At 37.5% G+C, this 20,973-nt stretch overlaps 1 protein-coding gene across 7 annotated transcripts in view; it reads right to left on the bottom strand.

Annotated features, from left to right (window-relative positions):
- Positions 1–20,973, bottom strand: part of ABCC9 (ATP binding cassette subfamily C member 9) — a 75,295-nt gene that overhangs the window by 14,711 nt on the left and 39,611 nt on the right. For 6 of the 7 annotated variants that reach the window (XM_031597148.2, XM_090146403.1, XM_090146409.1 and 3 more), the window contains 13 exons: positions 19,059–19,097; positions 17,317–17,418; positions 15,899–15,983; positions 14,479–14,559; positions 13,390–13,527; positions 12,763–12,888; positions 12,090–12,186; positions 10,157–10,404; positions 8,534–8,682; positions 8,310–8,379; positions 7,356–7,513; positions 3,573–3,665; positions 858–960 (listed from right to left, as the gene is read on the bottom strand). In XM_031597148.2, coding sequence (XP_031453008.2) covers positions 858–960; positions 3,573–3,665; positions 7,356–7,513; positions 8,310–8,379; positions 8,534–8,682; positions 10,157–10,404; positions 12,090–12,186; positions 12,763–12,888; positions 13,390–13,527; positions 14,479–14,559; positions 15,899–15,983; positions 17,317–17,418; positions 19,059–19,097 — 1,489 coding nt within the window. The remainder of the gene's footprint in view (positions 1–857; positions 961–3,572; positions 3,666–7,355; positions 7,514–8,309; positions 8,380–8,533; positions 8,683–10,156; positions 10,405–12,089; positions 12,187–12,762; positions 12,889–13,389; positions 13,528–14,478; positions 14,560–15,898; positions 15,984–17,316; positions 17,419–19,058; positions 19,098–20,973) is intronic. The other variant, XM_090146427.1, reaches the window with a different exon arrangement.

The following is a 20,973-nucleotide window of genomic DNA, read 5'->3' as shown; positions in this document are numbered from 1 at the left end:
GGGAAGCTCTGACATCTTAAGAAATGGAGCACAACTTTGTTGCTCTACCAGTGAAGGTGAGGATAACAACCTTGACGAGAGTACGAATTGTGCCTTTTAACTACTTGTGTCTGGCAAAATCAAATCACAGCTCTGTTCATTCACTGCTCTTTTAGCATCAGTTATATAATGGAATTATTTTGCTTGCCCTCATGCCAGTCACTGAAGTTCCTCACACACTGTCATTGGAGAACTCCTATAAAAAACAGGAGCCTGTCTCACTGCCACTGGCTGTGCTGTTGGTAGGAGTCATTCATTTTTAAGTTGAAGCCAAGCTCTGCTACGTCTTTTGTGACATTGAACAGTTCTGTACATTACACACAGTATGAGCTCACAGCAGAAATAAGGGCACAGCAAACAGAGCCTCTAAATCACAGCTGTGGGATTAAACCTGTTGCTGGGGAGACACTGTGGTGCCTGTAACAGCCCTGGCTGACTGATTGCATGGCTCACAAAATTACTTAAAAGCCACACTCTGCTTTGAAAGTAGCTGTTACAGGGGCAGGTCTGCAGATGCTGCACAGTAGTAGAGAAAGCCTTATTTCAAGTTATGTAAATGTTTGTTCTTGCACTCTCTTCAGACAGTAGACATCGCAACAGCAAAAGATGAGGGAGGCTCATATTTTCTTACTTCTGTCCAAGAAAGCTGAAAAAAATCCAATGTGTTTAACATAAACAATCCTGATCTATTTTAAGTATCAGTGTGCATAATCTCAACGCGAGATTAATTCCCATTACTGTCTTATCCTCTACATCAGGCTAAGTCTCTGTTTGCTTCCAAGGTTTGAAAACCATGGCTGGGACTAAACTGAACGTACCGTCCTGACCTCCAGCCATCTGTTGGCAGCCGATAGAAATAAGTAGGCAATGTTGTTCGTATCTGTTAGTTCCAGCATGCGTTGTTTAAACCTGGATTCATGCCTGCCAAGAGCAAAGTTGTTATATTACAACACATTATACACAAACACAAAACGATGAAGCACTGAGTTCTTCTTTCCTGCCCCTTCCCTCAACCACAGGCTTATATCCTTATGTCTTTGCCAAGTTTCGTGTTACAAGCTCTTCCCTAAGGATCCATACATTCTGCCAGGGCTCTTTCGGGCCAGGTAGAAGTTACCTGGGAAACTTCTAGAATGTTTGACATGGGTGATATCTCTAAGGTTTCAGTGTTTACTAGGAGGCTGTAGATTGATTTGTGAACCAGTACTTCTCAGCTACTCTGCTCAGCTGTTTTCTCAGCTAGCCTTGAACTGCCTAAGCATTTTAGCCAACTGCAGTGAGGGAATAGATCCCATGCAGTCAACAATCACTATAGATCACTTCTGAATGACAAAAATGAGTGGCGTGACCTCCACTGTCTCTTGTCTCTCCCATGTAATGCCTGTCATGTTTAAAAACAGGTGCAAAAATGTCAGAGCATATGAAAGTGAAGGTACATGATGGCAGAAGCACTGTATAGTCAAAGTCTCTGTTGATAGAAATGCATCACATTCATGATGCCTGACAGTACTTTCAAATCTGGCCTGCAGTCAGGTGGATGACATTTCCTTGTTTCACATTCTACTGTCTGTTCAATACCATCGTTTGAAAGAAATTGCCAAACTTGATTCAGCAGCTTATCTCCTGTTTCATCATGGAAAGTTCTTATATTTCAAAGTTTCAGAGCTGTGGTATGAAGCACCTGTAATCCTTGTTCTGCCAGAAACCTTTCCTGGCGATACTTCATTTCTTCCTGCATAGCTTATAGACATAGCAAGCAACCTTCCAAAGCAACAAGTGGTAACAGCAATGACGTGGGGAGGAGCAAAGATTCACTGAATATTCTGCTTGTCTGCCTTCCTGGCAACAAAACTCCTGTTTTCCTAATGGAAAATCTGACATGCATAATCTGTATCTTTTCATCCACCTCCAGCTCCTCTTCTGGGCTGTTTTAGACTTTTATCCTATCAGATGACAAACAGTAAAGGTCACTGAAATTGCTTACTGATCCAACTGTGCTACTTTGTGGTATGTTATGTGGATAGCTGCTCTATTTTATCCTGGAACATACTGAACTCAAACTACAGAGAATGACTAATGGGATTATTAGTAAATATGAACTTGCTGACAAAAACCACTGGATAATTCAGGTTTGGTTGACAGAGGAGCACAGAGGGGGAAATGAAATGGTGTTGGTTTGAGAATCATGGAAAACTCAGGTGATGGTTATGATGCATTCTAACATTCTAACATTCTAAGACTGTTTTACTCTCTGTCATCCAAGCTGATGTTTTGTAAAACAAAGAGGAGTTGAACAACTCCCAAGAAATGATAAGCTCCTCATCTTTCTCAATAGATAGTGTGATGAAAGGCCACTCTAAATGTCTTGAGAAGCACTCAGCACACATCAACATCAGGCTTTAATTATGAATTACTGGTTTAATACTTCATTCTGATTGATACATCTTGTTAAGCCACTTTTGTTGACTGCTGGCTCACATCTGTTCAACACAGTGCAAATATTTTTGCTTGTCCTACTACAGTCCTTTCTGCAGCATTCTGAACTAATAGCCCTAAAGCTAGCTTGAAGTGATGAAACAGACTCAGGAACTGTGTAATTTATTGAGAAGATGAGACCGATCATCTGGACTTTTGACTCTATCCCACACTGCCCAATTCTCTCCTGTTGGAAAGTGTCATGTTATTTAAAATCAGCCTGATCAATACTGTGTAAAATGTACAGGTGCCAGTAGAACTGGGAAAAATATCACAACTCTCTAGTTGAGATGAAGTGGATCTAATATGTGTAAAAAGAGTACTATTATGATCTCCTCTAGGAGAAATTCTACTGTGTGCAGAATGAATGCAAGTTATGCTTATCAGGGGACAACATCAAGTATGATAGAGTCATGCTAGCTGTAATGTAGTAGGTATACAAGGAAAATTTAGTCTATAATTCCTAAAATAATTAGAAAAAATATATGCATGGTCAAATAGAAAGATTCTCAGAATTTTCTGGAATTTAATACTTGAATTTGGTTGAGAAGGTTAGGTCTTAGAATATCAAGATCTCTTCTGCCATAGTTTTCCTGGAAAGCCTTTCTAGTTGCAAATTTTATATCCTAGTTAGCAAGTACTGTAGTAGTGCATCCTGAGGTGCAGGGTAAATACAGAAAGGATTCAGAAGCATTTGAATAACACAACTTGTAAGATATAGCACAAATACTGGAGGAGTGATGCCTGTGCCTGCCCTGCAAAGGAGAATTTCCTACTGTCCAAGTAAAGCATGGTTAGACCAAACATCCTAAAAATTTAAATAACATGTCCTAAAAATGTTATCATCTTTAATTCAGTGGAAACAGTGCAGATACTTATTATGTTGCTGAACACATGCACAAGTGTTTAGAGGTGTAGCAAAACAATAAAACAAACCCTGCTACCCTTTTATAAGATTGCTTATAAATCTACCAAATCAAATACGTTGCCCTCTCATATGCTCCAAGCAAGGTACATGAGTTAGAGCAGAACCCAAGCTTCTCTCTCATCATTTTCACCTGAATGCTCTGATGGTGGTAAGGCCTTCAGCTGTTTCAGAGAAATGACAGAGTAATGGTAGCTGGGTGCTGTCATCAAGTTCCTGGAGGTCCCTGGGGCAGGAAGACAAAACGGCAGCTGTTACATCTCTGTCTATAGAAAAAGCTCCTCATAATGGACAACAATCAACACTTTATGTATTGCACATATTCTTTTCAGAATTGCACAAGTTACAATTTCTGTAGCGAATTTCTACAGTCTGGCACAGAAATCTCACATTTCTCTTTTGCTATAGAAGACTTTTGCAGATGACACCAAGTTGGCAGGAAGTATTGATCTGTCTGGGGGTAGCAAGGCTCTACACAAGGATCTGGACACGCTGGATTGCTGGGCTGAAGCCAATGGGATGAGGTTCAACAAGGCCAAATGCCAGCTACTGCACTTAGGCCACAGCAACCCCAGGCAACATTACAGTCTAGGGGCAGAGTGGCTGGAAGACTGCATGGAGGAAATGGACCTCGGGGTATTGGTCGATGCTCAGCTGAACATGAGCCAGCAGTGTGCCCAGGTGGCCAAGAAGGCCAATGGCATCCTAACTTGCATCAGAAACAGTGCTGCCAGCAGAAGTAGGGAGGTGATCATCCCTCTCTACTCCGCACTTGTGAGGATGCAGCTCTAGTACTGTGTTCAGTTTTGGGCCCCTCACTGCAAGAAAGACATTGAGGCCCTGGAGTGTGTCCAGAGAAGGGTAACAAAACTGGTGAGGGGTCTGGAGCACAGGTCTTATGAGGAGCGGCTGAGGGAACTGGGATTGTTCAGTCTGGAGAAGGGTAGGCTCAGGGGAGACCTTACTGCTCTCTATAACTACCTGAAGGGAGGTTGTGGTGAGCTGTGTGTCAGCCCCTTCTCTCATGTAACTAGTGATAGGACTAGAGGGAATGGCCTCAAGTTGTGCCAGGGGAGATTCAGGCTGTATGTTAGGAAATACTGCTTTTCTAAAAGTGTGGCCAAGAGCTGGAATGGGCTGCCCAGGGAGGTGGTGCAGTCACTGACCCTGGAGCTGTTCAAGGAATGTTTAGACGTTGTGTTGAGAGATATGGGTTAGTAGGAAATATTGGTGATAAGAGGATGGTTGGACTGGATGACCTTGTAGGTCTTTTCCAAACTTGGTGATTCTATGATTCTATGATTCTATGAATCACATCCCAGCCATCTCCATGGCTCCAGTCTTTGGCCACAGCTAAGCTTCTTTTCTCAGCAACATCAGCAGCTCTCTCCTGGTAAAACCCTGCTGTCAATTATAGCCAGCAACTAGCAACTTTTACTCTCAAAAATTCTAGTTTAATATAATGAATATAATCAGCTCAGAACAGTTTGAAACTTCATAGTACATCATTTGTGGCTCTTACATCAGGTATAAAACAAAGCTTGTCTATCTGCAAGCTCGTCCATTTCATTGTAAGCATATCACTTGGCCTGACAATGATAATGCTTTTCCAAGTAAACCTTTCCTCATTTTCAGTATCTGTAAGTACACAAACATGTTGAACATAAAATATGGCAGAGTATAACTGATCTAATTGTAGAGTATTTCAACCATTGCCTCAGTGGTTGAAATAGAGATCGCACCAATAGAGAAAAGATATGAATGAGAAACTTCCTTATTTTCAAAACCTGAATACAGCAATGGTGTTTAAAAGTTCCAGCCTCCTGGAACAGGAATGTTTTCCAAGGCACAGAGACAAATACATCTTTCTTTAACACACTACTGTTGGCATACCAGCCAGCTGTAGAAGTATAAACAGAACAGAGGCCAGAACATTAGATATTTAAACTCCTTATTAAAATACTACTATGTTTGCACACTGTATTAGATAGGTCAGCAGAAATAACTGCTCCATGATGCTGAATGTTACAATATACAGAACTGAATTTGCTGCTTATGTTTTGATGACAAATATGCTCTATTTCAGATTTATGATGGAAAATACACAGAGGGTTTTGAGAAATGTAATGGAAAAATACAAGAAAGAGTCAAAGTGCTGTAAGAAATACTGTAAATATTTGCATTTCTAAAAATTAGTGAAGCTTATATGTCTAGAAAGTACTGCATGCAAGTATGTTATAAATAGTGGACAAAGCTATTCATTCATCCTCCATTTCCCAGGAATATATTTTCTACAAATAACCATCGCATTTATTCATTTCTATCATGAAGTGAAAGAACACAACAAAAACTTATAAGCCTTACAAATGATTTAAAATAATTTCATTTAAAAGCACGTTCAAAAAAAAACACTTGTTGATGCACGTTTTCCCAGAAAACTGTAGGGAGATAAAATGAATGAAGTTGTTATAGACTTGCAACTGCAGAGCCAATGGATGCATGTGTGTGCTGACCTACAGGGGTAACCAAATTCTTGTTGGCTTGTATGTTGTGGCTATCAGTATAGCTTGTGAAAAAACCAGGTCTGGAGATGGATGGAAAGTTTATTCTCCTGTATAAAATCACAGAGAGAAAACATAGTACATTCTGGGGGCCCAAGACATCAGGCTTTGTTTCCTCTCGTGTATTTTAAGTAAGAAATTTAAACAATGTACACTGCTGTGTGTAGAAGGAAAGGGTGACACTCAGAAGATCATAAAGGATTTATGAATGAAATAGAGGTTTCCTGGTTCCTTAGGCACCTTAAGACCTGTTGGTCTGCCCTGCACAGCATTAGGTTGGAAACACAGTGAGGACAGAACAAGGTTTCCACCAAATCTTAAACAAATTAAGCAAATTATTTCAGAAATAAACTGTTTGTATTTTATCAATTCTGATATTATGGAATTTTCTTATGAAAAAACATCCTTGGAAATTCTCAGAAAAGGTGGAGACAAGTAGGCTACAGTGAAGCTGAATTACTGGTATGTTGCTTTATGTCCCCTCTGATGCACTGACTTAAAAATCAGAAATAACTGGCACAATTCTTTTTCAGGCTACCTAAATAAGAAATCAGCTGTACTGGATCACTCAGTTGAAAATCATTGTCTGTCTTAGATGGATGCTACAGTACAAGTTAATGCTTTACCATGTACCTCCTGTGGATACAGGGTCTGCAGTGACAAATGCTGTCTCGTAGGTCATTTTGGCTTCCATGCATTTCTTGTCAGCAGGCACCTTGATGTGCATTTTTAAGTATCAGAAAATGGAGTAAGTCAGCCAGACATCTGGCTGATTAAAAAAAGAAAATGAAAACAAGAAACATGACTGAGTGAATTTAAGAAAAACCTTTGAGTGACTTGCTTAAGATGTGTTAATAAACTACATATTGGCACTAAAAACAGAACTCTGAGGCTCTTCTTACTGAAACTAGCCAAACCATTCTGAATATGAGATGTTACTGTACAGTAGAAATGGCGTTCTGCAGAATTTTTTTCCAATATAAAGAAAAAGCAATGACTGACATTAATCCAGAAAGTTATTTTCTATTCTCTAGCTCTCAAAAGATCAAAAGCGAGGCTTTGGCCATCTGTAAGCTGTCCCATTTGACTAAAAATATTCATGTTCATTGATCTCCATAGTGAATAGTGTACACAACTGAAGCAACTAGTTACTTCCCAAAATGCTGTATTTGACATCAAGTCAGCTGGAAATATCCTCTAACATATGGCTCAAACTCACACCTCAGAATCAGATACAACACACTATGGTCACTATGACAATTTACCCCCTTACCAGTTCCAGTAACCTCACATTCCAACACAGTTCTTAAGTATCAACTTTATAAAAGAAATTTTCAGAAATTTTTAATACATACTTGGAAGCAACTCTGAAGTATTTCTGGATGAAGTAAAATGCTATCCCTAGTGGTACAAGGGCGACGAGGAACCATGGAGTGGCATATGAGATCATTCCGATGGCTGATAGGCAGAGTAAGGTGGACCGGGTAAGAGACTCCAGGGTAGGAGGAATGTGCTAGAGCAAAAAGAAAAACATGTATAACACAAAAAACAAAACAAAACAAAACCCTAGTAGTACCACTACATGCTTTTTCCTATTCAGTGCCACAGGGAAAGTGGAATGATATATTATAGGTTCATTGACTCTTGCCTCATACCAGGAGCCTGTATGTGCAGAAGTAAAAAAATAACTTAGTAGTTCTTTTTTCCTAGAGGTCAATAGTCCAAAGACCATTTCCACCTCAATTATATAACAGAGAAGAAAGTGAATATTGACATATAAAACATTTAGAGAAACAGCATACACTTTCACAGAACCTCTCAATTTTATTTTCATGTTCTCATCACTCTTATATTCAGGATTGTAGCTCATCCAAATGTTTTGATAAATAGACATAGTGAAAGTATCCATTCCTTTACCTGAATACTCTAAATTCATATATGCTACTGCTACAATGGACCATCTCCTTACCTCACATGTACTCCTCATAGTAAAAGTAATATTCTATTCTCTGTTTTCCTGATTTGAACTCCAAATCTGGTGTTTTGTTAATCCAGATCTCTTAACAGAAGCAACTAGTTTGTTTTTGAAGAAATTAAGAACTAAGATCTCCTACTGCTTTTAATTAGTTGCATGCTCTCATTACTACAAATATGCAAACAGTTTATATTTTGAATTTGTCTAATATAATTTCCAGAGCTTCTATTTGCTATGTTTTTCTCTAATTAATATTTCAATGTGTCTTATTCACTAGCTAAATTAAAATTTACAAAGCCAAGATATAATAAATAGAATATATTGATATGTCTACCTGATCAATTATATTTGTATCAGCAGAAAAGCGATTTAGAATAAGCCCCAGTGGAGTCATGTCAAAGAACCTGTGGAACAAATTAAAAGCAAAAAGTTATCTGATTTGGAATTCCAGTTTTGGATAAAAATTTTGGTTAGGCAGAACACAAGGCTGTGTACAGACATTTTCTATAGCTAAGCAATAAAAATAAATGTGCAGGGGGAGCATTATTTTTGCTATACCTGATTGGTCCAAGGATGATTTTATTGAGGAGATTATGATGTAGATTTTTGGCTGCTGTGAGGCCCATCCACTCCACGGTCAGAGATGTTATGAGGCATAGGACAATCCCTGCTCCAGAGAGGATACTGAAGACAGCTACATGGTAAGTCTAATAAAATGACAAAGACATCAGTCATAGAAGTAAACACAAGTATTTTTTCTGCTATGAAATTCCCAAAGTACTGCTCTTTGGAACTACTACCTTGTACCAAATAGCTGATCTGTCATATTGCAAATACTTTGTGATTATATTAGTATCGTTATGGGGGAAATAAAAGAGCTATCATGAAATTGAAATACAACAAGTTCACATTACTAGAATATCTGGCAGTTCCAAGATCTTTCAAACTACTGGTAAGTATTCTTCACGACCTTCAAGTGACGAAACTATGAAGATAGACTAGCTGGGTAAATACAAAAGTATGCAGATGGTTAGCCAAGGAACTCAGACAACCAGAGTAGAACCTCTCAAAAACTGAGGCACTGTGGAGACTTTGGAAACTTCCACATTATTAAATTCAAGCACTACTAAAATTCCCTGAGAAAATTCTCAATTAATCTGCCAGGGCTATACCATACTTAAGACTTCTAAAAAATTGCCAAATGGATTTTAATAAGATATTTGTAGATGTCAACAGTTTACAGGCTGGTTTGGCTCAGTTCCGTGACTAGCGGGGAGGAGGGATATCACAAAATCTGCGCCTCCAGAAAAAGGGAACAGGGGACCCCAAAATAATTAAAAACAGCGGCAACGATCTGAGGAGAAACAAACTAATTTACTAAATACATTGTCGGAATGCAAGATAACACACTATAATACAATATAATTAAAATTGAAGTTAATAATTCAAATATAATGAGAGAGGGAATGTCCGAAAGGTGGATAGGCCTCACCACAATGCTGAGGTGAGATGCGCAGTCCAGTTGAGCAGCAGGGAGACGGGAGGAGCAGACGAAGAACACATCAGGTGACTTTGCCAGGAGTTATATCTCCTCTTTGTTGACTGCAAAGCCCCCTGGGGAATGTAGTTCTTCTCTTCCGGGCAGGTACCCAGAACTTGAGCATTAACAGTTAAACTCCCAGTGCCCCACATGATGTTATGATGTGGAATATCGAAAACCAAAAATCACAAAACCATGACAGTAGACTAGTCAAATTTAAAGCAATAAACATATCCTATTTAAGTAGTCCATCTGAAGAGATTTTTTTGTTTTTTGTTTGTTTTTCTGCTATTTTGGCAGGGTATAAGTGGATAGTTAATACTGAGAAAAATGGAGTAATTGTCATAGGAATTAAAAAATCCTCATGAAAAAGTTTAGTATGAGATTGCTCATTCTTCAACCATTTTTTTTAACTTCAAACATGCTTTTGGTTCAGTTTTATCATTTTGAAAAGATGATAAAATTTGAATTGCCTTGTATTTTTGCATAATTTATTCATTCATTGTATCTAATGATTGATTTTATGATATCTGTCTTTCCAGTTCAATTGGTTTTGAGATAACAGCAAATAATTACTTTAGAACATTTTCTCTCTCTTTTTAAAATAATTTTATTCAGTCAAGCTCCAAAATATGACCCACCTTTTCTGTGCTCCGATCATCATCAGGATTCCTTAATTCATTTGCATTGTCCATGGATGTCCATGTAGCAAGCCAATAATCTATAGCCACTATAACTGAGTGTTTCAACAACTTTGAGAAAATCATCAGAAAGAGCAAGAAAAATCCTCCAGAAGTTAGATATCTCCAGCAGGTTTTCCACGGCATCTTTGTTCTGAGCCTCAGGACAGTTGACATGTTATCATCTTCATCTTCTTCCTCTTCTTCCTCTGTGACTCGGATATTGTATCAAGTTAGCTTGGATTCAGTACAATTATATATGATTTTACTGTATGTGGTTGACATTTTTTTCTTTGAATTTTACTTCTTAATGGCAAAATTCAATTTGTCATTTGAAAAGAGAAAATGCTCTAGACGTATCTTCTTAAGAATTCCCCTATGCTCTTTAAGTAATCTATAGGCTGTCTTTGACAAGTGACAGTTTTGCTAATAAAATATTTTTATAACTCAAGTCTTCAGTACTGACTGTATTAATAGTAAAGACTAGGTCTTTTCCAACCTGTTCTGCTGCTTTTGTTGTATTGTCAATAGAATTCTTTGGGTTACACGCAAGAGTACAAAAAGCTCACTCAGGTTTTCCAATCAAGAGACTGTGTCATTTGTTGCATTAAGGAATTCTACTCTTACTTTATTTAGAGGTACTAAAATTTTGTCTTTTTAAAAGAATATAGATTTAGGATTAATGTTTCTTCTAGCCTACCATTGACTGTATAATAGTTTTCATATAATCACGCAATTGATGGTAGACTTCTGCTATAGGAAATATATATTTCATATGTGCATAAATATTACAGTTTATATTTTCTCGAAATAAAAAGAAAATGCATCTGACAGTTTTTCAGGCCACACTTAAGAAAAAGAAATGATTACCTGCTCTTGCTTGATAGCTGTAAACTAACAATAAATGCAATTCTTGGCAGCCCCAAGCTGACATACAACTTATATCTGACTTTGAACATTAAAAATGAATCATCAAGTATTTTCTTGGAAGTTGTTATTATTATTACACACTTCTGAAAATTGTATATTTCTTGGGACACAGAGACTTTATGTACTTTCTGTAAGTCTCAGAATAAGTATGGATGACCTAGAATGTATTGTCAGGTTATGTTTTAGCCTCTAAGTTACTGATGTGTGTTTTATATTCTTAATGATACCTAATTTTTGTAGACATTCTATGGACTGTAAGGACATATCTTTTTTCCCCGTATTTTCTATCTCATTCCACAAAGAGATAATGGCTTCCAGTTTCTGAGATTAGGTTGCTGGCAAGGCTTTCCTGTACAGAGGAGCTTGAAAGTGACCTCAATTTAAAATCCTCCAAGCATTCAACTGATAAAATGTACTGATGATTGCACATAGTAAGAAGTGTTCTGCTCATATTTGCCAAAGAAATAAGAAGACAGTGTAATATTTCCATCTCAAGGACTTTGGTATCCAGCTCTGCCTATTGCTCAGTGATTGGGTATCTCTTCAAAATGCAGCTGTCCAAGCCCCAGGGACCTATGACCTACATGGCAATCTATCATGAATTTTGTCAGATTAAACACAAGGACCCAATAAAGAGCCTGCAAATAGCAAATCTGCATTCTGCAGTCATTCCAGCCAATGTTGCCATGAGACTCCCTGCGATTAATGCTCCTATCAAAAGGAAGCCTGTAATTCACCTTTTATCTGGCACCATCCAATTGTTTCTTAGAAGTAATTACTCCATTTACACCTGGTGTGGCATCCCAATGATGTTCTCGATGAGTTGTGTTGCCAGCTGCTGCTATCCAGCCACTCTCTAACATCTTCCTACTTAATTGTTATGAACTTCCAGGTTTGGATATTCAAGTGGGAAGGCAATTATATACATGATAATAGAATAAATAAATGAAATGGTAAAACATACCTTCATCTTCATCTTCCAGTTGTGCTTTGGATTCCCTGGGGTACATGGCCCTTCTAAGAGTTTTTCTCTCCAAAGTAGTCTGATCAGTTTCCATATCCTGTAATAAGAAAACTTAAAGATATAAATAAGAAACAACATAAATAAGAGAGCAATCTGCCACTGTCATAGCAGTAACATTAACCTCAAAGAGACTTTATTTGGACCAGTTAGGCCACAGAATACAAAGGCACAGCATTTTAGAATTTATCTTTTAGAAAATCCCTCTTTGACCACTTTATTTCTTCTCTTTTCCTTGCTCATTCTCGTATGATAAAATAGTTTTTTTTTTTAAATACTTCTTAGGGAATCCTGAATGATTACGACAGTAATAGAACATAAAGCTAAGAAAGAATTTAAGAAAGCCCTTAGTCTGCCCCTTGCTGAAGTAGATCAGTTTGGTACAACATTCCAAAAAGATGTTAACCTAATGTGTTCTTAAAAACTGCTCATGATAGATGTACCACACACTTCCCAGACAATCTATTCCAGACCTTTAAGCTCCTCACAGTTCATGTATTTTTTTCTTAGTGTCTAATTTAAAACTTGCTTCCTGACATGTTAAAGTTTTTTTTTTATTATTATTATTATTTTTAATTAACTGAAAAATATTTCTTTGCCATCCTTGCCTGTTTACCTTTTCCAATTCTTGATCTTGGCGATTCATCAAAGTTTTCCAGTGTTCATAGAGCTCAACGTCATTGTTTTGGATATCCTTTAGAGTCCCTTCCCTAAGCACCATTCCATCCTTCATTGCTATGATCTAGGGGAAAAAGCATCCAGTAGGTCTATCCAGCAACATATAGAGCATAATCACTGCTGTGAATCCTACAAGACATGTCTTAGAATCGGTGACATTAAACCATTATGCACATTTTGGTGTTCATTGTATTCAATATTTAATAATAATTTTTAAAGTTTATTGACACAGCTCAAAAACTGAAACGTCTATAAGCCAGTCTTATCTGTACTTGTAAAAAAACATGGATAAGCCATAGTAAGTTATAGTCATGACTGCAGTTGAGTCACAATTCTCTGGTAGCTTCAATTAAAAAAAAAAAAGTAAAAATAAAATGTTTTTTTTTCCATTGTAAGAGCCATATTTTGTAATGTTGCAGTTAGGCACATGATATATAGAAATATATAGAACCAAAGGGACACTCTATTACCAAAAGCAATAGTAGAGTTGTTAAGCACTTACAGTGCTAACTTCAAATGTATGTTGTCCATTACCAAATCTGCATGATGATATCTCTTCCCTTACCCAATCAGCGTGTGGTAGATACTGTAACTTATGCGTCACCAGAACAAGAGTCCTCTTATCTTCTTGAAGAAACTTCAAAATTCCTTCCTGCATTAAATGATCACTTAAGTGAATGTCCAGAGCAGAGAATGGGTCATCCTGCAATCAAATAAAAAATAAAATAAAATAGGATTTTACAAAATGTATATTTATTTTTTAAATTTAAATAATCCTTTTAAAATATAAAGCATTTGTCATTACTAATATTTTAACTTTTTCTAATAACTAAGAACTAGTTAAAGGGCTGCAGGATGAAACAGTGAGCTAGAATCCATTATTCTTCAATTTGTAGTAGTAGACTCATATAAGTTTTTGTCGTCTAGATGTCTGCAGTGCTGATGCCACATCAACAGTGTGGAGTAAACCTGACAGGTAGATCAGAAGTTTCAGGTAGATCTGAAATTTCTCATTCAAATTTGAAAATGCTTGGGCCTAATTGTGGTGAGAAATTCACACAGTTAAGGTGAAGTTGAGTCAGTAACTATACTGATTTCACCCAATCTAAACTGTAGGTTTTGTTGGTCCAGACTTAGAGCAAGTATGAGCAGTAATAAAATAGTACTCAGATGTGCAAATGCTTCTCTACGAAGAAAACCAAGCCCTGCATGAACAGGAGCCTCCTAAAATTTCTGGCATGTCCTGGAATTTTTATCAGAGAATGGAAAGTCTTCCTGAATCCACAGAGTTCTGCAGCACCCTGCTGAACACTCAGTCTGTTTATAGCTCAGAATTAGTTGCATTATGGTGTTTCTCCTTATCCAGAAATCCTGCTCATTTCAGCAGGATTATGTTGATACAAGATACTACTGTGAGTGAGTAAAAGACAATACGATCTCTTCTTTCAGTGTAGATACCACCTCTATCAGTATGTGTTGATGTTGCTTCTTGGTGGCTTTTTATCTCTCATCCCCATACGTTGGATTTTTAGTCAAATATAACTCCCTACAGTTTTCTAGAACTAAGGTAAACTATTCTACAGGTAAATACAAAGAATGAATAACAGCTCCATTACAAACTTTTCATATTCCACATGAAAAAGAAAAATCTTACCAAGAAGACAACGTTGGTGTTCTGATAGAGTGCTCGAGCCACGCAGATTCTCTGTCGTTGGCCACCACTTAAATTAATCCCCTAATGATATAATAGATCAGAAATACACAACTGTGAATAAACATTATGACAGGAATTGGAAAATGTGAGTTTTGTACAATTATACAGTTCCAATAAAAATCAATTAGTTAGTTAAATTGCTAATCCTGTTGATAAACAAACATAATCCTCCCATAACAGTCAAAGAAAAAATGACTATTCATCAACTAATCTTGGATAGTTAATAGTACAATTAGTATGAATTATGAAGAGCTTCTGTAAGCACAGTATACTTCTTTGATTGCAAAATCCAACTAGTGCTAGCATCAAATTCTGCAAGCAAAACTTGAGAGACTGTGATCAAAATGTCCCTTTGGAGACAACTGAAAAAGGAAAAAAGATTTTCAAAACGTTGTTTTAAATGTCAAAAAAATGGAAATCAAAGTGCAGCTATTTAAAAGGAGCACACTAAGATTTTTTTTTCTCTGTTTTTCAAGAGTTTCTCAACCATTAAAATGGCACTTTTGCTTCAGGCATGTCTACCCTATAGTTCAAGGATGAAGTGCCTACCAGTCATGCACGACCCTGAGCTGTTAGTAAACTCACTAGTTTTTGTACTGAGACCTGTGCTGTAGCTGTACGGGGCTCAGTCATGTCTAGATGCTCAAGTATTTAATAAAGGATGTTCAATCAAGCTTTATATGGCCACATATGCATTGTTGGGATACCAGAATTAGCTTTTTAAAATAAACTCATTCACACGTATTCAGACTACAGTTGATATGGGCTTGCCAAGATTTTGGGAATAAAGCTCTCCGGGCTTAAGATCAGTGCCAAGTAACCCTATTTTTCTGTAGGACCAAAAACACGGTATAAATTTCATGTGGTCTTAGAACAACAGCACTCTGCTATACAAACACGCTATATAAGGGCCATCTCCCCCCTCACTTCAAAGCCTATTTATTCTGATACTGACAGCTAGAGACGTAGATTTGTTACACAGTGAACAATAAACTCACTGAAATAACTCCAGTATAAATCTTTCCCAGTTTTCTTATGAAATCTGCACAAACCTCTTCCCTTGAGGATCTCTGCTTTCCACAGTGTATCAAAACATGCAGTGTAGACATTCCATGACACAACCAAAAGCAATATATGCAAAATATGGAGGCAAAATGTGATCTCTTAAACAAGACATTGTTTAAATTTGTCCTCTCCAGATAAGAGATTACAAAACAATATTGTCTATTGCCATAACACCTTTTTCAGTGTCATGACTCCTAAACCACTGTAGTAGATAACACAGGACAGTTGAGTAGCATCAGGAAGACTCTTCTTAACACACAGACTAAACAAATATGAAAGCCTCCAGGTTATTTACCCTTTCTCCAATTTCTGTCTGATCACCAAATGGTAGTAAGTCAATGTCAGGCTGCAGAGAACATGCGTCTGTAACGGCTTTGTACCTATAAAACCAATATGATCATTACAGTTATTTAACCAGCCACTTAATTCATTAACACAAAAACCTTCCAGCTCAAATTTCCTGCTAAGTTACTATGGCTCTGTGATATTTGGATAATTGCAAAAATAAATAAGTTAAAAACACTGAAAAAATTAACGTACGTATTCATTGGAGATCTTTATTGGTAAGGTTGCTGTTTAAAGATTCAGTTACCTCAATTACTGACTACGTTCTTCCTCACCACTGAGCACTTTTGTTGGACTCTGGAGTATTTGAAGGCATTTTTCAAAGAGTTATTTTTCTTCCCCTTTTAGGTACCTCTTCATTTGCTTCAGTGTGATATTAAAGGGCAGAGAATCCTTACAGTGCTTCTGATCTTTCCAGAATCAGAAAACCACTCAGAAATATTTGAAATTTGTTGTGAAGCCGCTAGGCGCAGGTCAGAATCAGGTCTGAGATCAGAATATTTGAGTGGTGTAATTCAGCTTTGCCCCTTTGGTATGAATTAAGTTAGGCTGATGAACTAGCTGAAGAATCTACTCCTGACATTTTGGAAGCTTATTTGGATTTTGAGACATTTCTTAACTTTTATTAAGTGGGAATGGAACCAAGCAGCTTATCAAAGAAAACACTGAGAGGAATGAAATGTATTTTTAAGAATTTAAAACAAAGCGAGTGTTGCTTTTGTTTTACTGAAGTCATTTTTTCCACTGCATTTGTTAGCTGGCCTTTTTGGAAGGACACAAGCACTCGGCAGGCAGAACAGAAAACACACCTCAGCTTTTACACTCCCTTCTCCTGTACTTCTATAGGAAGAATTAAGGTTATTTCCTGGAGGAACTCTGTCTGCATTTGTGCACTGTTTTTGTGAAGTGAATGCTCCATCGAGCTGGTCACAGCAGGATAAGGACATAAACTCCGTGGAAATATGCCTAGTATCTCTGTTTCCAGCATCCTTTGGCAACCCCAAGCTCCATTAAAAGAAAAGGCAAGGCTGGATTAGGCTCTGGGCAGCCTGATCTAGCTTTGTTTTCCTTGTCCATTGCAGGGGAGTTGAACTAGATGGCCTTCAGAAATCCCTTCCAAATCTAAGGATTCTATGATTCTAAAAATATGTCACCAGCACCCAAAGATGGGTTTCATCCCACGTAAGTTTAGCTGCTTGAAAAATGTACATATGGCTTCTGCTGTATCCATGAGAACCACTTCTGCCACGTGATTCCTCACACACATCTTAGATACGCACTGCCAGAAGGAGAAGCCAAAACCCCTTAAAGGAAGCAGTCAGGGTTTATTGTTTGTTCGTTTCTTTCTGTGACTGGATTGATATTTACCTCTGTTTGTTAAATGGACTCCCAAAGATAATGTTTTCCTCCACTGTTGCATTCAATAGCCATGGCTTCTGAGCTGCATAAGCCACCGAGTATCTGTTTTTACTGTAGATAAATAAAGACCATTAGCAAAAAGCAAAGCACCCACATTATGAAGTGTCTGATAATTGGGAAATAGTATGTGCTCATAAAAAATACAGAGAAACACATAGACAAAGCAATTGTTACAGAAATGAAGGGAAGAACTGCAAATGAGATGCTTGTGTTAGGGCAGCACCCACTCTCTCCCCTGGTGGCACAGTCTATATCCTATGTTATCCCATGTACTCTATTCTACTATAAATGGCTGTTACCAACCTCAATTGACTAAATGCAGTTTCAATCCAAAAGAGGATTACAAATCAGTATAATTAAATTATCACAAAAAAAAAAAAAAAGAGACAGATTATTTCTTTCTTTTTTTCCTCCAACATTAGAATAGGTAATGAAAAGGCATTGTTCAGATGTAATCAGCATACCTACTCACTGCTTTCTGAAGTTTTAGATTATTGTACCAGGCTGTGCATATGAAATACAGGTTTTTTTCAGGTAATATTTTTTCCTCTAAGTCTGTTAGTTGCTCAGTGACTGACATGGTACTGGTAGAGAAGACAGTTCAATACATTCTTGGAAGGAATCATTAGGCATGTTAGTGATGGGCTGATGATTGGACTTGATTATCTTAGTAGTCTTTTCCAAGCTTAATGATTCTATGTTTCTACAATTACAGTATCCCAAGTACTTAATATTACTTTTCATTGTGTTTAAAAGCCTCATAAAATATGTAAGAATATGAATACTTTATTTCTGTCTGTTTTGCCTGTGTACTGTGGCTAAAAATTTTGTGTAATACCAGACATTCTTCTGATATGCTGAAATGTGTGAGGAAGCACCGTTAATGGCTTGTAAATCTAAACACTTATCTTTCTTTGATTGTATTGCTTCAAACCAAATATTTGATGTATCCTTGAATCTAAGTATCTAGGATTTGCTGTTGAGAGAGAGGGTGCGAGGGTATGAGTAATAGCTGGTTAGAAGCAGTCAGTAGTATCCCAAAATTTTAGCAGTTCATAGGCATTTAATATGGACTAGCATGAAATATGTCCTTAGGACTGTCAGATATCAAATAATGGTGTGGGTCCCAACCACAGCTATCTGTGCCACTACTTGTTTGTCACTGATGGCATGTCTTTTTGATTTAGCTTGCCCTTCTTTTAAACCTGCAGGCCATCTCACAGAAAGCAGGGCTGGAATCACAGGCTAACTTCACCCAGACCACAGCCAGCTCCCTTTGCACACCGTGTGCCTTGCTCCATCACACAGCTGTCGAGCTGTGTTAGCAGCAGCACAAAACCCAGTGCTGAACAGAAGATATGCACATGGGAGGGTACATGTAATGATGACTTGTATCTTGAGGCCCTGTCTTGTGAGATATGAACTCCCAGTGATGTTGAATAAGAGCTGAAAGTGCTCAACATCTTTCAAGTCTTTGGCCTTTCTGAGGAGCTGGACTTCAGACTGAGGTAGTGGTACAGTGGCTGGGAAAGATCGGGATCCACCGGATTTAGCACAATTTGCCAGTTATTTCTATAGTAAATGATTATCAACAGGAAGGAAACAGAGATGGCTGGAGGGTACAAAGATGAAAGTTTGAGGAAATTCTGAAAAATGAGTGCATTATGACACACTAAAAACAGAGATAATACCTTCTGGATGCTTCAAAAGAAGGCTCTATTTCATTTACACTGCAAGTTATGGTAAACGACATTTAGTAAGCAGAAAACACCAAGAATAGCTTTTTGTGCAAGTTTTATATACAGGGGAACTGTAGTTAAGTACATATTTTAAGAATAAAATATCAGTTTTTGTGTATGTGTGTTTCCTCCTTTCAAAGAGAAAATAAACATGGTTCAATCAAAGGCATAGAACTTTTGGAAATACTACAGCTTTATATCTATTGTGCATAGTGGTTTATCAGGCAAACTATGTCGTTAGAAAACACATTAAAAATGAAAAATGTGTCTTCCAGTCTATTCAAACTGACATTGTTAATGTTGCATAGGCATATGAAAGGTTGACAAGCAATAAACCAGCTTCTCCATACTGTTCCACCAATGACCCGTGGAAGCTGGCAACAACTCTAATGTCAGATTTCTTCTGGACCAAAGAGAAGCTCTGCAGATAAAATTCTGCAGGGTGCAGGTGACATGTTTTTGCTTTTGAACCAAAACAAATTTTGAACTGGTTTGTAACAGAGAGACTGCATCAAGCTACACATAGCACTGCAGCGCCTAGACTTTTCTTAAGAAGTCAGCCTCTACTTCTTAAGGATCTGATGAATGATTTTGCAGTGTTCTGTGCCCATTAATTGACTTACTAATGGTACCAAGGGCATGGAATGCCAGCTAAAAGAGTTCTAGACCAGCAGTGATGCTTGCTGCCGGGAATGACGGCACATCACTGCAACTGCAAATCCTTAGAGAGTAAGTTTATGCCAGGTGAATGGAAGTTGGCTAGAGAGAGAAAGGACTAAGAAAATGATATTATTGTGTTATCCGTCTCAAAACAAACAACCGAATGAACAAAACAAACAAATTCTCTCTTCCCAAATCTACAAACCCTCCAGATAAAATACTTTACTACTGCAACGGAAATGTCTGCTAGCCTGCTGGAATACCATAACTGCAGCTGCACTTATAAACAGAGGATCCAAGTTGTCTTGTTGAGGGCAGAAAAATTCTAATAGCAGAGCCCTTATTGTGCCAGACTCACATAGTAAGCTTCTTCCCAAAGTGCCAGAACTGAGACACATTGCTTTTTGTGCTGCACATGAGCTCTCTAAGAACTTTGATAATTCAGGCTTCTTTAAGTGCGCAATCACTGTGTTTTCTTCATGCACCAATTGACACAAAATATGTTAGATCAGCCCTGCTGATTATCTCAGAGGAGTCAGAGAGGCACAAAAGGAAGCACAAAACAGATATTTCTTCATAAAAGTTGGTCCCTTATCAGAGAAGTTTCCCACTTTCTCTACAATGAAAAAAAGTTAAAGGGAAGCAAAAGATGAAGACTACTGAGAGAATAAAGAGAGATCAGAAATTAGGTCAAGCCAAACAAAAAAAAAACCCTAAACTTCCTCTATTAAAAAAGCACAGACTTTTATACTTACAATAGTGCATTAAAATAGTGGAGAAGGAAAGGGATAATGCTTTCATGAATGCATTTGGGGATGACTTCAGAAGTAAAATTTAAGAAAAAATGGGTATAATCCCTACAAAACCCCTTACAATTCCTTACCAGTATTATGTTTGCCATTATGTTCAGATAGCTTATCTGAGTGAGCAAGAACAATTTTTAGAATCTCGATTCCTTAAACTCTTCTTCCTTGGATAGACATTTTTCCTTGCATGCTTGACAATTACACTTCAATTTTCTTGAATTCTAAGTTCTGTGAGAACCCACATTTTTTAATAATCTCACTAATAAACATATGCAAGGGGATTAAGTATTTGGTTATGTGCTTTCAGTAGAATTCAGTAGAGTGATACAATAGCAGAGCATGGGAGAGGGCTGAAGCTGAAGCTTCTGAAATATCTAGAAATTTTCTTTGCCCGCTGGCAT

This window comes from Phasianus colchicus, chromosome 1 (genome assembly GCF_987193195.1).
Source record: "Phasianus colchicus chromosome 1, bPhaCol1.hap1.1, whole genome shotgun sequence".
Taxonomy (NCBI): domain Eukaryota; kingdom Metazoa; phylum Chordata; class Aves; order Galliformes; family Phasianidae; genus Phasianus; species Phasianus colchicus.
This window is presented reverse-complemented; position numbering and strand designations above follow the sequence as displayed.